The 16,679-nt window shown below is 36.6% G+C and overlaps 1 protein-coding gene across 1 annotated transcript in view; it reads right to left on the bottom strand.

The window, feature by feature from the left end:
- Positions 1-16,679, bottom strand: part of LOC150087660 (mitoguardin-like) — a 59,644-nt gene that overhangs the window by 22,297 nt on the left and 20,668 nt on the right. Inside the window, exon 3 of the mRNA XM_090369852.1 lies at positions 9,233-9,339. Within this exon, the coding sequence (XP_090225978.1) occupies positions 9,233-9,339 (107 nt within the window). The remainder of the gene's footprint in view (positions 1-9,232; positions 9,340-16,679) is intronic.

Genomic DNA, 16,679 nt, shown 5'->3' with positions numbered 1-16,679 from the left:
GCATAAATCATTACAATCTTTAGCTTGTACCTCTTAGAAATCTTGAGTATTAGTCTTGACACCCTTGGTGATGTACTTTTGAATTCCAAAATGTTGTTTTTAAAATCTTTATGGACCAGAAACCCAACTCCACCTTCACTCTTTTCACTGTTTCCATTGGTGTACAGCAGATTTCCACTTGATAAACTTATAAGTGATTCATTTCTTCTTCTTGTTTCAGCCAAACCGATGATATTCCAATTCACATTTTTTAATTCCTTTTCCAGCTCTAATATCCTGTCTTCACCGATGAGTGATCGTACGTTATGACAGGCCAAGTTCAATTTCCGTGCATGGCAGCCTGGTCGTACCCAGAGATTCTTAGCACCCTCTCTTCCACTATGATCCTCTCGCTGCCGTAAGAGGGAGAGTGAAAGCTGCTGGGGACTGAGGGCCATTTGTATTGTTGTGCTCTCACTGCTGGAGGGATTGGTCTTTTCCTCTTCACGCTGACCAGGCGTCTTGAAGAGAACCACTCTGCACGTTCGTTGCCACCTAAGTGACGTAACAGGGCTCACCATCGAGAAGGTGTGCATGAGTGGATTTTAGGGAGGCAGGCCAACCGGACTTCTCCTAAATCTTCTGTAATAGAGAGATATTGGATCCATCAGTGTTTTAGGCTGAGTGTCTGATAACACACAGGATACCTGTTCCCCTCTAAGATTATAATCACCAAGGAAAATTACCTCACTGTTAGGAAAGTTGGACTGGAGAAAGTCAAAGAGCTACAAGTGATTAGTGGAGTTGGGAGAACGGTAGAGACAACAGATGAATTTGACAATGAGGTAGAGAGATTTTAAACCAGAGAAGATCGAAAAGAGGAGATTCCAAGTTTTACCAAATCTCTGACAGGGAATATTGGAACGGACATATGCACAAGTACCACCTTTGAGGTGAAAGGAATCATACTGCAAATAATTTGGGCAAAGGAGATGAGCAGTGGTTGAATCAACCAATAACTGAAATTCTTTAAGAAAAAGTACATAGGGTTTGGCAGACTACAAGTGGAAATGGACATTGTTGAGATTAGAATTGAGACCACGAATATTTGTGAAATGAACTAGGATGTGCTGCATAAGCTTGCTTTCTTGCATCATATGCCTCTACTACTGCTAAAGTTTGGGAAGATTAGATCTTTTTGCAGATAAGTTTACTCTATTAGTTTGACAATTCATGGTGTATTCAATAGTAAGAAAAAGTGGGTGGGACATGCTGTATGAAGTAATGAATTTTTTGGATATAGCATATAACATGGTAAGAATATACCCAGATCCTTGACATAACGTGGCCTCGACAACGCCCCCTGCATACACACCACTCTGACTCCCTCCAGTCAATACCTGGCAGAGTAGAGGTAGCAAGATTATACACTAGCTGATCCAGAAGCCTCCTAAAGAGTTACTAATAGGTTTGGTCCGGTGTACTAACTAGTAGCCGGCCTGCAAACACTGATTTAGAGCTGTACCCTCGAAATTTAAGGAATATTGAATCTCACCATGATGTCCATCATAACCTCAAAAGTTATCATACTGCATGATGGAAGAGATGGGGAAGGGTTGACCGGAACTTAGTTCAGGAGACTAAACATGAGTTCCACCACTTCAAGCCTCCAATAAGCAAAGTGGTGGTATTTCACCAGTTGATGAGAGTCATCTACCACTAGTATTGCCTGGAAACACAGAGGGGCAACGTTCCTCCATGTGGTGTGGGCGCCACCCACAGTGTGCTCGTGCTTGTGGGTTATATCCAGGATTACTAAGAGTACCACCATCATGAAGGTTCAAGCAGAGGATTTGGCTGTTACAGACCGTCCAGAAATTGGGTCCACTTGATTTGAGTGTCACGCGAATATCAGTTCCATCAGCGTTTTAGACTCCCAGGTAGCAAGTACAGCTTGTCTGGCATAACTGAGAGAATGTCTATGACAACCTCAAGGACTAAAATGTATTGTCTAGATGATCCTGCAATGCTGCTTTAACCAGTGACTGCATTAATTTCCCAAGAACAGAAGATAAAAACTAACAGGTCTGTAATTACTCATGTCACCCTTTGATTCCCCCTTTGTGAATTGGGGATACATTTGCACATCTCTAGTTCATGTGGTCTTCCCCCTGAATCCAAGAATGCTCTCATAATTATTAAGGGTTTCCTAACTTCTTTTGCTGTCTCCTTTAATATAACTGGATAGATCCCATCAACCCCAGGTGTCTTTCATATGTTTAACTTCAACAATTTCTCATTCACTTTGCTCTGTTATTACAAAGTTATTAAGCTCCCTGTTAGAGTTTAATAATCTTCTGCCCTCCATTTCCCTACAGAATTTCTCATGTGTGAATGGAGATGCAAAATACTCATTCAGTTTGTTAGCTATCTGAGCAGAATCATCAACAGTCGAACCATCAATATCAAGTGGACTAACCTGATTCATGCCCTTTCTTCTACAGTTTATATAAGTAAAGGAGTAATTACTGTTTTTCTAATCATCGTTTGTCAATGATTTCTCGTAATCTGCCTTCGCTTGCCCAGCCTGCTTTGTGACTTGATTACAGATGTGCGAAAATTTGCCTTTAGCCAGCAAGTGTATGGATGAAACGGGAAGGGGGTGGTTTTTTTTTGGCCATCCATCTAAGGATTTTCCCTGTGATTCAATGTGTTCCCACGTATAAAGCAACCGCTCATGAGGGATTGAGTAAAATGCTTTGCTGAAATCTAAATAAACAATGTCAAAATTATTCCCGAAATCCAGCTCATGAGTGACCTCATCAAAATAGTAACTCAGATTTCAACCCAGTAAACATGATTTTCCCTTTATGCTGTTATGTTATCCATGTATGGGCAAATTCAATGCAGAAGTTTGGTGAAACTCAAGCAGTTGCTCTTGACATTTCTAAGGCTTTTGACCAGGTTTTGCATAAGGTCTTCTAAATAAGTGTCCATCTTATGGTTTGCAATTGTTTTTTGTAATTGGGTATCCAATTTTCTCTCTGACTGCTCACCGTGGATGATGGTAAATGGCTCTCTGTCTTCTAACTGCTCCACTAATGCTGGTGTTCCTCAAGGTTCAGTTCTTTCTCCCACTCTTTTTCCTCTTGTATATTAATGACCTCCTTCCATTGAACAGAAATCCTATCCATAGTTTTTCTTATGATAGCACATTGTATTTCACCTTCCAGTGTAAAAAATCTTGCCCTGCACAAACAGCTTAAACTTCTCAAACATCCACTACCAAATGCTTAAATGCTGATCTCCAGGTAATTCTCCAGTGGGGCAAAGATAACTTAGTGGATTTCTATCTTGTCTTATATCTCACAAAAAAGGATTCTTCTGCTCCTATGCTTATCTTCAATGACACTGATTTCTAGGCAAGATCATATACCTCTATTGGGATTACCCTGACTTATAATCTCTCTTGGCATAAGCACATTACAAATATGCTTCCTCTGCATCTAAAAAAACAGGGTTTTCTCTTTCGTTCTTGACATTACTTTTCTTCCAAACAGCTGTTCATTCTATAAATCACAAATCCACCCTGCCATGGAATATTGTTCACACATCTGGGCAGTGCCCCAAAAACCTCTGTGTGTGTCTCTCTCTCTCTCTCTCTTCAAGATTCCATTCAAAAGTGGTTTAGGTTCATTAATGACTCATCTCGAACAGTCTCTCTCTCTCTCTCTCTCTCTCTCTCTCTCTCCACCTTCTGTCTCATAGACATTCTGTCTCTACTGCATGCCTTTTCTACAGATACTTCCATTGGCACTGTTCTTCTGAATTGGCTTCTATAATTCCTGCTCTCTCTCTCTCTCTCTCTCTCTCTCTCTCTCTCTCTCTCTCTCTCTCTCTCTCTCTCTCAAAGCAGTCCGAACACATGCTGCAACCAGTCAACATTCTTTTATTGTCCAACTTCAAGCTCACAGAACTAACATTTCTTCTTCGTCACTTATTCATTCAACTTCCGTTTTCTGTAACAACCTTCTATCATACATATTAACTGAAAATTACAATCTACAGACTTTCAAGTCTAATGTCAACAAATATCCTCTTTCATCTACTCAACCTTCAATCCATGCACGGTAAGTACAATTAGTTCTAATACCTCTAGAGTTTGGGGGTTTTGTGGAAGGAAAAAAGAAAAAAACATCTTTTGTTGCTTCTTTCAATATAACTGGATAGATTCTGTCTGCTCCAAGTGTCTTGTTCTCCTTTTCCTTGTAATAACTTTGCTTCTGGTCCTTTTACAGTTATCATAAAATCATTCAACTCGCAGTTACTATTAGCTACACAACTGGTATCCTCAAGTTTAAAGGCTTCTTCACTTGTGTAAATGTGGATGACAAGTATTTATTAAGCTTATCAGTAACCAGTTCCAGATCAATGATACTGTTGTCATCAATATAAAATCATAAATATAAAGTGGGTTAATATGGTTGTTTCCTTTCTTTTATTACTAACATAAGCAAGCAAGAGTATTCCTTGCTGCTATCATAAGTTTTCAATCTTTACTAAGGATTTTTCATAATCTGCATTGACATGTGCCCTAATTTTATTACAGACTAATTTATATTTACTGTAAGATTAAGGGCACATTCTATTTGTCTGTAAAAGCTATAGATCAAATTGTCAAAAAAGCAATAATAAACCTATGCATCTTTTTTCTCTGCCCCTTATATCATTAGATTCTTTTTACATTTATTATTTATTTTGAGCTATACCTTTTTATATTCTTTTGTACGTACAAAAAGCTGAGTTGCTTCCAGAATAACTTCATAGAACGTATCTCACTTAACATTTATATTTGTTAAAATTACCATCTGTTCCCACTGAAAACAATTCAGATGTTTAAGATCATGGTAATCCCCCCCACCCCCATTAACCTGCAATCAATGATTAAAAATGTGGAATTTTTTCTACCTACCTAAATATACTCACACTTTTACTAAAATTATTTTTCATAGTGATTTTCTTACAGTTCTTGTGGAAAAAGTATACACAAAAACCTGTTAAGTGGCCTGTGACTGTCTTTGTAGCTATTTGACTTTGTGCTGGAAGAATGCCACAATACTGGACAAGCGCTAACACTGTTTAATTATAATTTCAAATTACTTGTTTTTCTTCTCCCACTAGTTCAATAAACATCTATAGTCTTAGTTGTTTTTGAAAGATTTATTATTGTGGAAGCACAAAACCTGATATTCTTTCAAGATGAGTACTAACACTGTGGGAAAGCAAAATATGTAGTTTTAAATTTTGCATGCTGTGAAGTGTGCCAAATTTGAAATAAACCTAAAAATAGAAGTAATAACTAATAGTGTGAAATATTGCTTTTTTAATGTTTTAATAATATTTATATACATAATATAGGAACTCCCCGACTTACGTAAGGGTTGCCTTCCGCGGAACGCTATGTAAGTCGAAATTTCCCTCATGCTTGTGCAGCATTCGCAACTGTGCTTGTTGAACTGATTAAATCAAAAAAGAAATGTTCGACGAAAACATGTAAATAGAATTATTTATTGTATTTATTCAATTTTTTATCTCATGCGCAGAAAAAATACAAAAGGTTGCAATTTAAAAAAATTTCAAAATTATAAAATTATAAAAAAAGAAAAGAGACAGGCATAACATCAGTAAGTTTTACCTCTCAAGCATCGTTGTCAGAATCGACGTCTTCAGCTGATAAGTATGCCGCTACGGAAGTTGAGGGCTGTGGAGATTTAGAAGGGGTCATCTGCTCAACCTTACAAAAGAACATATTAATGGATGACTGGATAGTGGTGTTTTTCTTTTCATTGTAAATTTCTTTGTAGCAAGCAAGCATATCATTCACCCCTCTGTTAACTTTTAAGAATCATTCGCTGTCAGGAGCCATCTTCTCAAACCTCGCCATTGCTGATGCAATTTCATGAAATGCCATTGCCGTCTTTCTTGTGATGAAGCGTCTCGGCTCCTCATTTGCTTCATCTTGAGCTTCGTCAGCATTTTCTTCTTTCACTATTGCTAACTGCAAGTCAATAAGTTCTTCGTTAGATAATTCCTTCTCTTCTTCCTCTATTAACTCCTTCACATCTTTGGCATCAATCTCCAACTGAAATAGCTCTGCAAACTTTACAATCTTATCTGTAACCTCTTCATATGATTCGTCTTTTTCAAATCCTTCGAAGCCTTTTACGTGCTGTGGGCATATTTCCTTCCATGCGCCATTTAAACAACTTTTAGTAATTTCTGCCCAGGCCTTATTAATGCTTATGGTGTGGTAAATATTGTAAGATTTCCAAAAGTCTCTTAATGTAAAATTTTTCTCATTGTCTACTGCAGACAATGCCTGAGCAAATGTGCGTAAATAGTATGCTTTTAAATTCAAAATAACACCCTGATTCATAGGTTGGATGAGTGAAGTCGTGTTTCGTGGTAGAAATATGACTCTTGTGTTCGAATTGAAATCATCTAGGTGCGTAGGATGTCCTAATAGAATGCAAAACCAAGCAAGAGCATGGCCCTATCTTTTGATGCCTTGAAACCTGGCATTGTATTTTCCTCTTTGGCAGTGTATGTTCGATCCGGCATTTTTTTCCAATATAGAGCAGTCTCGTCAACATTAAAAATTTGCTGTGTTGAATAGCCGCCTTCATCAATAATGTAATTTTTTCCAACACATCATAAAATTTCTCTACAGCTGCAGAATCAGCACTAGCAACTTCACCGCATACTTTAACGTTATGGAAACCAGCATGATGCTTGAACCTATTAAACCACCTGTTGCTTGCAGTGAACTTGGGTTTGGGTTTGCCATACTTATCCTTAATATCTTTATAAATACTTGTTGCTTTTGCTTGAATGGTCATTAGATTTGGGAGCACTCACTTCTGAATCTGATTTTCCATCCATATTATTAACAGCTGTTCCATCTTCAATATAGCACCTGAATGCTGTTTTGTGATCATTGTTGATCTTAAGTGTGTTGATCCTTTGTCATGTTCTTTTATACATGCACTGTCCTTTAAATAGATGACAAATTTTGTCCTGCTTCACACTTCTTAATCATTTTCATCTTCATTTCTAAATCAATTTTGTTTCGTTTCCTGGCACTACCACCACTTGCACTTTTTGTTGGTCGCTTTCCCTTCATCATTGTAATATGTAAACAGGAATGAAGAGAAGTTTCTGAAAAATTTGTTTTTTATATGATTGAAGATTTCAGTGAAGGGGAACACATTTCACCATAATAGCATAAAAACCCACACAATTGCAGTTATCGGTATTATCGCAAATGCAATAAGATCGAGTTTACTACGCACTTATAATTAGAAGCACTAACAGAAAAAGCCCAATAACCAGAAAGTGCAAATTGTTTTAATTGGTTTATGGTCGGATGACCATAAAACAATTAAAGTGGATGGATGACCTCCAAGAAACGTGCTTTAGAAAAATATTACGAAAGCATTCAAAATTGATTCTTATAATGGGAACATATTATTACGATGAAAGGGTAGTACAATTTCCATTATAAATATGACCTTTTATAGAGATAAATAGCTAAATAGTAATATAGTGAAATTTTCTTCTAAGGACTTGGAACGAATTACAAAAAAAAAAAAAAAAAAAACAGTGTGTTATTAGGTTCACATTACGATATTTTCACGATACCTCCAAAAGTTTGCACCAGCCGGCAAAAACTTACGTAAAGTCAAATTTCTGTAAGTCAAGTATTACTTAAGTCAGAGAGTTCTGTAAGCAGAAATATATGCACATTTCAAATTTCACACACTTAAGGGTCTTTTAAACTGGAAAATGGAAGAGAATAAGAGACTGACGATTTTATTTTAAGGTAAAAATGTTTTTCTGCAAATTTCAGTATATTTTTTTTTCTTTCTCAAAAAAAAAATTGTAAAACACAAAACATGTCTTAAAATTTAACTTTTTTATTAAAACTTAAAAATACACACAATAAGTAGTACAATCCATTAAGAAAAAAATGAAATATTGGCAATGTCCAAGCATAATTAATTAAAAAAAAAAAATTTCCAGAAATTAAAAGGCAGACACTTGTCAGATGACCAGCCACTATTTCTGCTTTGCTTGGACGTACTACCACTGCAGGGTTAATATTTAATCAACCCTTATTGATAACCAGACTGAGAATATTTCTTTCCTTTGTGACATCTCTAATATGCTACATAATATGTAGAAAGAAAATCAGAAATGTCCTGGTATGAGATTGACTAATAAATTCCAGTCAAACTCAGGAAAATAATTCCTCACAAAATAAGAGGTGATCTGCTAGCCCATTCTATTTGTCTGTAAAGATGTTCATTTTACTCATCAAATTCTCTGGTCTATAAGAATACTCTTAATTCTGTTTTCCCAATGCTCATATTACACCATACTGGCTCAATATGTGAGCATGTTAGCATTAGTATAGGCATCCGATGCAAGAAAGCAAGCATATGCAGCATCAGCCAAAAAAAAAAAAAAAAAAAACCCTCCCATTTCAGCCCTCCATTCATTCCAAATGCCTATCCAGCTCAGTCTTAAATTTATTTAGGCTATCAACTTCCACAACAAAAGATGGAAGTCTGTTCGACCAATCAACTACCCACTGGCTAAAGGAAAATTTCCACACATATATTCTACAACTGTCTTTCCTCAATTTGAAACTGTGCTCCCCCAGGTTCTTAATCTGAGAAATAGGAAGAATTCCATCAGTATTCAGCTTGCTCTCCCCATTCAAGGCCTTATACACCTCAATCAGATCACCTTGCAGGTGCCTACTCTCCAGGCATGCTGCAATTTGCACAACGTAAGCCTTTCTTGGTAAGACCACCCTTTCATAAAAGGGTGGTCTGCCTGCAGCCACTGTTAAACTTTTAGTCTGTGATATCTACTACATATGTCTCCTGAATCTATACACCTCACAAAGGCATATAACCCATTCTCATTCTCTCCTTCTGCCATATCTGTCCTTACTGTATACATTATATTTATCATATTCAAATTCTGAAAATGTTAGATTTTACATATAGTTATCTTGATTAGTACTGTTCTCTGAAATGTGGAGGGGAGAGATGTACTTACCCTTTCCTCCCAATATCCATAACTATATTCACATGATATAGCTATATAGCTAGTTATATAATTATTAAATTGAAATAACTACACATATGAATGAAGTAAATGATTTCATTATGAAACTACATACCACCATTCACATTTGTCCAAGCAGCCTGCTGTTTTGCTTTGCGAGCAGCAAAAGGATTTAGTGTTGTTTTTGTAACCACTCTTTTTTTTCTTCTACGACCAAGAAACCTAAGCAAATATAACATTATAAACAAATTTATAGCTGAATCTACAGAAATAACATTTCATTGACAGATCTATGCATTAAAATGTGCAACAAACAGAAGTTAAATAACCTTAGCAAACTTTGGGTTTTGTCAATACAGGCTTAGAATAGTGAAACTTGTGTTTTGTTGAACTACAGTGCAGATTGCTTCATGAGCCTTCTATTATTTGGTCAACAAAACAATCAAAAAAGAAACACAATTAGAATTAAAGACAAACAATTTTCACTAAATAATAACTTGGGTTCCCCCCCCCCATATATATATATATACACAATAACCTTTTTTTTTTTTCTTTTCATTTTCCTCAAAATAGTGATTATTGAAGGTGGACATAAAAAATGGCAACTAGAATGGATGGAATCTATCCAATAATATCAAGGGAGGCAGCAAAGAGATAAGCAAATCCTTAGCCATAATTATGAGGACATCCTCGGATTCGAGGAAGGCCCCCTATGGACAGGAGATGTGCAAATGTATCCCTAATTCATAAAGGGAGATCAAAAGGCAACGTGAGTAATTACAGAACTATTAGTTTATCGTCTGTTCCAGAGAAAATAATGGAATCACTGGATTCAGGACCACCTGGATAGGCATACAATTATATTGCAATCACGGCATAGATTTGTTAAGGGGCAGTCTTGTCTAACTAATCTGATAGGTTACTTTGATACAGTGACCAGGGTATTGGATGCAAAAAATTATTTTGGCATCATATGCTTGGATCTTATGCAGAGTTAGTAAGGATTTCCGACTAAAGATGAATATGGCTAAAACAAATGTAATGATGAACAAGTATGCCATAGAAAGGGAAATAATGATTGAAGGACAGTAATTCAAAGGTGGAGTCATACTTATCTGGGACAAGTTATTAGCAGTAATAATGATAAATGGCTGGAAGTCAAGAGAAGAATAAATTTTGGATGAATAGCATTCAGGAAATATAGTCACATACTGAGTGGCAATATCCCAATTTGTCTGAAACGTAAAATAATGAACCAATGTACACTCCCCACCATGACTTATGGAAGTGAAACTTGGGCACCCACCAAAAGAATGGAAGAGAAGCTGAAAACTATATAGCAAAGAATGGAATGAATTATATTAGGAATTAGACTATTGGATAAGAAGAGAAACACATGGATTAGACAGCAAACACAAGTAAAGGACATTCTTATCAAAACTAAAGAACTGAAATGGACTTGGGCAGGACACATAGCTCAAAGACATGATGACAGATGGACTAAGAAAATAACAGAATGGTACCCAAGAGAAGCTAAAAGAAAACCTGGAAGACAACAAGAGAGATGGACAGATGAAATTCTGAGTTCATGGGTAGTAAATGGATGGCCATTGCACAAAACAGAAGAAACTGGAAAGTTCCTGGAGAGGCCTAGAGGAACTTTCCAGTTTCTTCAAGTTTTCTGCAATGGATTGAAAACGGCGGATGATGACGATGATGATGCTTGGATTTCAGGAAAGCTTTTAATACTGTTGCACATAAAAGAAAATAAAAGTTCACCCATCTGGAGCAATGTGGCATTAAGGGCAAGTTACTTCTACAATAAAAGGATAGTTAAATGGAAGAAGAGAGAGAGAGAGAGAGAGAGAGAGAGAGAGAGAGGTTATCAATGGGCACTGCTCTCTGTGGACTAATGCTATTAGTGGAGTTCTACAGGGTTCAGTGCTGGGTCCATTGTTATTTTCAATATTTATCAATGATACATGAAGGTAGGTCAGGTTTAATATCTTAGTTTACAGATGATACAAAGGTTAAACACAGGCTGGTTTACAACAGTGATCAGGGTGAACTACTGCAACAAGATCTAGAAAAATTGGGTTGATGTGCTGAGATATGGCAGCTGAAATTTAACATATTTACAATATTGAAAACAACAATGGACCCGGCACTATCTGGGGAACTCCACTGATAACAGTCTATAAAGAGCAGTGCCCACTGATAACCACTCTTTGTCTTCTTTTAGTTAACCATCCCTTTATCCATAGCAGTAACTTGCCCTTAATGCCACATTGCTTCAGTTTGTACAGCAGTCTTTTACGTGCAATAGTATCAAACCCTTCCTGAAATCCAAGTATATGATGTCAAAATTATTTTTTGCATCCAGTTCCTTGGTCACTGACCATCATAGTAACCTAGCAGACTGGTTAGAAAAGACTGCCCATGAACAAATCCATGCTATGATTATAGTGTGTAACAGACATTAAGCTAACAGGTCTATAATTACTCATATCACCTTTTGATCGCAATTTATGGATTGGGGATATATTTGTACATCTCCAGTCCAGGAATCTACCCTGAACCCAAGGATGCTTTCATAATTATAGCTAAGGGTTTGCTCCCTCCCTTAATATAAGTGGATAGATTCCATTTGCCCCAGGTGCCTGTTTTATGTCCACCCTTAACAATTTCTTCTCCACTTTCCTTTCAGGTATCACAAAATCATTTAGTTCCTTGTCAGAGTTTGATAAACTTCTGGCATCCCCTTCCCTAAAGAATTCCTCATGTGTGAATGTAAATACAAAATATTTATTAAATTTGTCCGCAACCTGACCAGAGTCAACAACAGTTAACCTAGACATCAATCAAGTAGCCCAATGTGATTCAACCCCTTCCTTCTACTCTTAATATATGCATAGAACTCTTTGCTGTTCTTTGCATTCTTTGCCAGAGACTTCTCATAATCTGCCTTAGCTTGCCTAATAATTTATATCTACCAAAGCTTCTGTATCACCTGATAATTTATATGTATCCAATGCACTTTTCTTCTATGCCATGTGTGTCAACAGTTAATCTGACATCCATTTAGGTAAGCCTTGAACGGCATTTCGTTGTCGGTATGAAAAGCCTAGTAGTTTTTTTAATTACTTCCCTGAAATACTTCCCATTTAGAATTTGCTGTTGATAACATCATCAGTTGTCCCACTGTACACAATTTAAAAACTGTCTGAGACCTCTGTAGTCACCTTTACAAAAGCCTTTCCCTTTACCCTTGACAGCAGTTATGGCTTTAATTAAATTGCCCATAATTGCACTGTGATTCCTGTGATACTCTTGATCTGATTATCAGAAGTGATTCTCGTGGATTAAGAATCTTAAGGTAAAAGACCCACTGGGTGGCTGCAATCACAGTGTAATTATGTGGAATTTAATTAAAGACATAACTACTGTCTCTAATATGCTATCTAAGAAATCCATAAAATTTTTGCTAGTGTATGAGTGACCAACTCAAAAATTTCAGTCAACCTCTGGAAAGTTAAAATCCCCCATTATGTACTATACTCGGGGTAGTGGAGAATGAAAAAGAGCTGGGGGTAATTGTGCAGTCAGACATGAAATTCTCTGAGCAGGACAGACATGCTGCCAACACAGCTCATGGGGTTTTCTCAATGATATATAGAAACTTTGCTAGCAGAGATAAGGTGATTATCCCTTTGTCCATGGTTAGGATGTATCTTGAGTACTGTATACAGGTCTGGAGGTCTCACTTCAGGAAGTGATACAGATTTGCTGGAACGGGTGCCTTTTGTTCCCTTCACTAGTCTGCAGCAACCAAACTAGTGAAGGGAACAAAAGGGTGCTCTTACCTAGAAACACTTCAGTTCTGCAAATTGCAGAGATACTAGCACCTATAAGGAAATGTGACTGAAGTGTTTAAAACCTTGATTGGATTGAGCAAGTTGAATGTGTTAATGGCATTCTTCCATTTGCCGAGACTACACAAAATGGAGAATAAATTCAAGTCGAGGAAGGATGATTGCAGGATAGATGTGCAGAAGTTTGCCTTCAAACCAGCATGTGGTTGATTGTTGGAACAGACTTCCACCTGTTGTTGTGGAAGGAGATGGGCTGAATAAATTCAAGGAAGAAATAGACAAAGTCTTGGAAGGAACGGATGGGTGAACTATGCAGGGTTATTTTTTTTCTTGGCTCATGCCATATAAGTATGGTTTCTTGCATCATTTGCCATTACTACTACTACTTCTAGTGTTGGGGTTGAAGAAAGGTATGAAATGAAATGATAAGAAAAATATAAATAAGTAAATTGAATAATATAATAATAAAATATAATTATACAACCACCAAGTGTTTCAGGGTGGTCACCCTTCCAACTACTAAGACAAAGATGGAAAAAAAGCAAGTTAGAACTTGCCCTTCATGTTAATCTTCAAGTTTAACTATATAAAAAACGGGCTGCATTTATGAGCATGTCGAGTAAGAATTGCAGCTCATTATTTGTAAAATTCTGACAGTAGACTGATATTTAAAGTTGAAAGTTTTATTTATGAAAAAGCCCTATTTATGAGTAAAAGACAATGTTTTAAAATTTCACTTTTTTTTATTAAAACCTTAAAAGTACTGCAATCCATTAAGAAAAAATGAAATTTCGGCATTGTTCAAGCAGAATTTAAAAAAAAAAAAAAAAAAAAAAAAACAGATTTTCCAAAAATTACAAATAAAACTGGACCCTGACAAACCTCACTTTTCAAAAATTTGAAAGAAACATGTCTCTGTTTATATTAATCTGGAAATCACTTGAGATAAACAAACTCTCATTAGAGAGATTTTCATTATTTAAATTTTTTAATTGATATGTATTTCTTAATACAGTAAAACTTCATAAATCCAACATTCAAAAAAATTCACAAAATTTTGGATATTTCTATGGGCAAAGGGGGGAGTGGAAGATAATAAATCTGTAAATTATTCTCAAGTCCAGCACTATATTAAACGGAGTGTCATAAAAATTGACAGTTTCCTGATGCAAATCAAACTTTGTGATGTACTTTTGTTGGGTGCTCTTAATTGACTATCTGCTGCTATTTATATAATGCATAGTGTTATTCAAAATGTACAGCACAAACTCAGACAGCAAGCAAGCATTCATTTTACTGTTATTATTTTTTGACTTAAATATTAGAATGAGATGGGAAAAAAACTGATTTTCATTTTCCATAATTGCTATAACAGTGGCCACAAGGAAGCTTATCAAGCATCACATCCTAAGCTGTAAATTAAAAAATAAAATTATTGCTTTAAAAGATAAGATACAGTTTGAATAGCTGTATGCTGCCAGTATGATTAAAAGCAAAATGAGAGACATGTCATGGAGGAATTATCAACAAACATATTCATGCATTAAGAATTTGCAGAAAAAGGAACCACTAGGTGGCAGTGATCACAGTGTACTGATGTGGGGTTCACTTAAAGATGTAACTACCATCGGGGGTAAATTGAAGGGTTTTTGCTTTCGTAAAGATGACTAAAGTGGTATCAGAGATTTTTTAAATTCTATAGAGTGGGACCAACTCAGGATGTTACCAACAGCAAATTCTAAATCTTGAAAGTTACTGAGCTTTTCTTACCAACTAAGAAATACTGTTCAAGGTTTAGGCCTAAATGGATGTCAGATAAATTAGTGAAACTCGTGGCAGAAAAGAAATATGCATGGGATGCATATAAATTATCAGGCAACACACAGGCCTTGATTACAGACTATAAGTAGTCTGTAATCAAGTCACAAAGGAGGTTAAGCAAGTGAAGGCAGATTACGGGAAATCCTTCGCAAATGATGCAAAAAAAAAAAAAAAAAAAAAAAACCAGCAAGGACTTCTTTATTCATATAAACTCTAGAAGTAAGGAGATAAAGCAGGTTGGTCCACTTGATATTGATGGTTCGATTGTCAATGATAAACTGAATGTGTCAATGATAAGCTGACAAACTGAATGAGTATTTTGAATCTACATTCACACGAGGAATTCTGTAGGGAAGTGGAGGACAGAAACTTATTAAACTCTAACAGGGAGCTGAATGATTTTGTAATGACAGAGAGCAAAGTGGAGGAGAAATTGTTGAACATAAGAAAGGCACCTGGGGTGGTGGGATCTATCCAGTTATATTAAAGGAGGTGGCAAAGGAAGTGAACAAACTTTTAGTCATAATTATGAGAGCATCCTTGGACTCTGAGGAGATCCCCACAGACTGCAGATATGCAAATGTATCCCCAATTAACAAAGGGGGATCAAAGGGTGACACAAGCGATTACAGACCTGCTAGATTAACTTCTGTTCCAGGGAAAATAATGGAGTCACTGGTTAAAAAAGCACTGCAGGATCATCTAGACAAGACTGCAGTCTGAACTATAAGGCGTTATAGTTCAGACACAAACATAATGCTATTACCGAAGGAGTCTTACATTTCGTGAAAAGGCTAGATGTACCTAATAAAGTAGCCACTCACTGTAAAATTAAATATTCCAGACTATTTTTAGTGTCTACATGTGATTCTTAAATTCTCCCAATTCACAAAGGGGATGAAAGGGTACACAAGTAATTACAGATGTTAGTTTAACTTCCATTCAGGGAAAAATAATGGGGTCACTGGTTACAGAAGAATTGCAGGATCATTCAGACACATCATGGGTTTATTAAGGGGAAGTCTTGTCTGGCCAATTTGATCGGATACTATGATGTGGTCACAAAAGAACTGGATGCAAAAATTAATTTTGATATTATATACTTGGATTTCAGAAATGCTTTTGATACTGTTGCACATCAAAGACTATTGTACAAATTAGAACGGTATGGCATTAAGGGCAATTTGCTACAATGGATAAAGGGATGGTTGCGTGGAAGAAGACAGGGAGCAGTAATCAATGGACACTGCTCTGCATGGGTTAATGTTATTAGTGGGGTTTCTCAGGGTCGGTTTTGGGCCCTTTGTTGTTTTGTATATTTATTAATGATGTTTATGAAGGTATATCAGGTTTAATGTCCAAGTTCACAGATGACTGCATGCAGAAGTTTGCAGATTTCCAAGGTTGGCAGGCTTGTTAATGGCAGCAATGACAGTATGCTACTGCAACAGGATCTAGAAAAGTTAAACAGACAGGCTGAGAAGCTGAAGTTTAACACTGACAAATGCAAAATACTGCATATGGGTAGCAGCAACCTCAGAGACACGTACCAACTGTGTGGTACTGCACTCATGGCAGTGGAAAATGAAAATGACCTGAGTTAATCGTGCAGTCAGAAATGAAGTTCTGCACTGCTCAGAAGCAGTGCAGACAGAATGCCAGAACAGGTCATGGGGTCTTGTCAATGATATATAGGAATTTTGTTAGCAGGGATTAGGAGATGATTATTACTTTGTATAAGGAAATGGTCAGACCACACCTTGAGTACTGCAATAAGGTCTGGAGGCCTCGTTTTAGGAAGGATGTAGAGTTGCTAGAATGAGTACAGAGAAGGGCAACAAGATTGATAAGGGGAACAAAGGGGTGCTC

Source organism: Mastigoproctus giganteus, chromosome 3 (assembly GCF_048544385.1).
Source record: "Mastigoproctus giganteus isolate SK-2022 chromosome 3, ASM4854438v1, whole genome shotgun sequence".
In the NCBI taxonomy this organism is placed as follows: domain Eukaryota; kingdom Metazoa; phylum Arthropoda; class Arachnida; order Uropygi; family Thelyphonidae; genus Mastigoproctus; species Mastigoproctus giganteus.
This window is presented reverse-complemented; position numbering and strand designations above follow the sequence as displayed.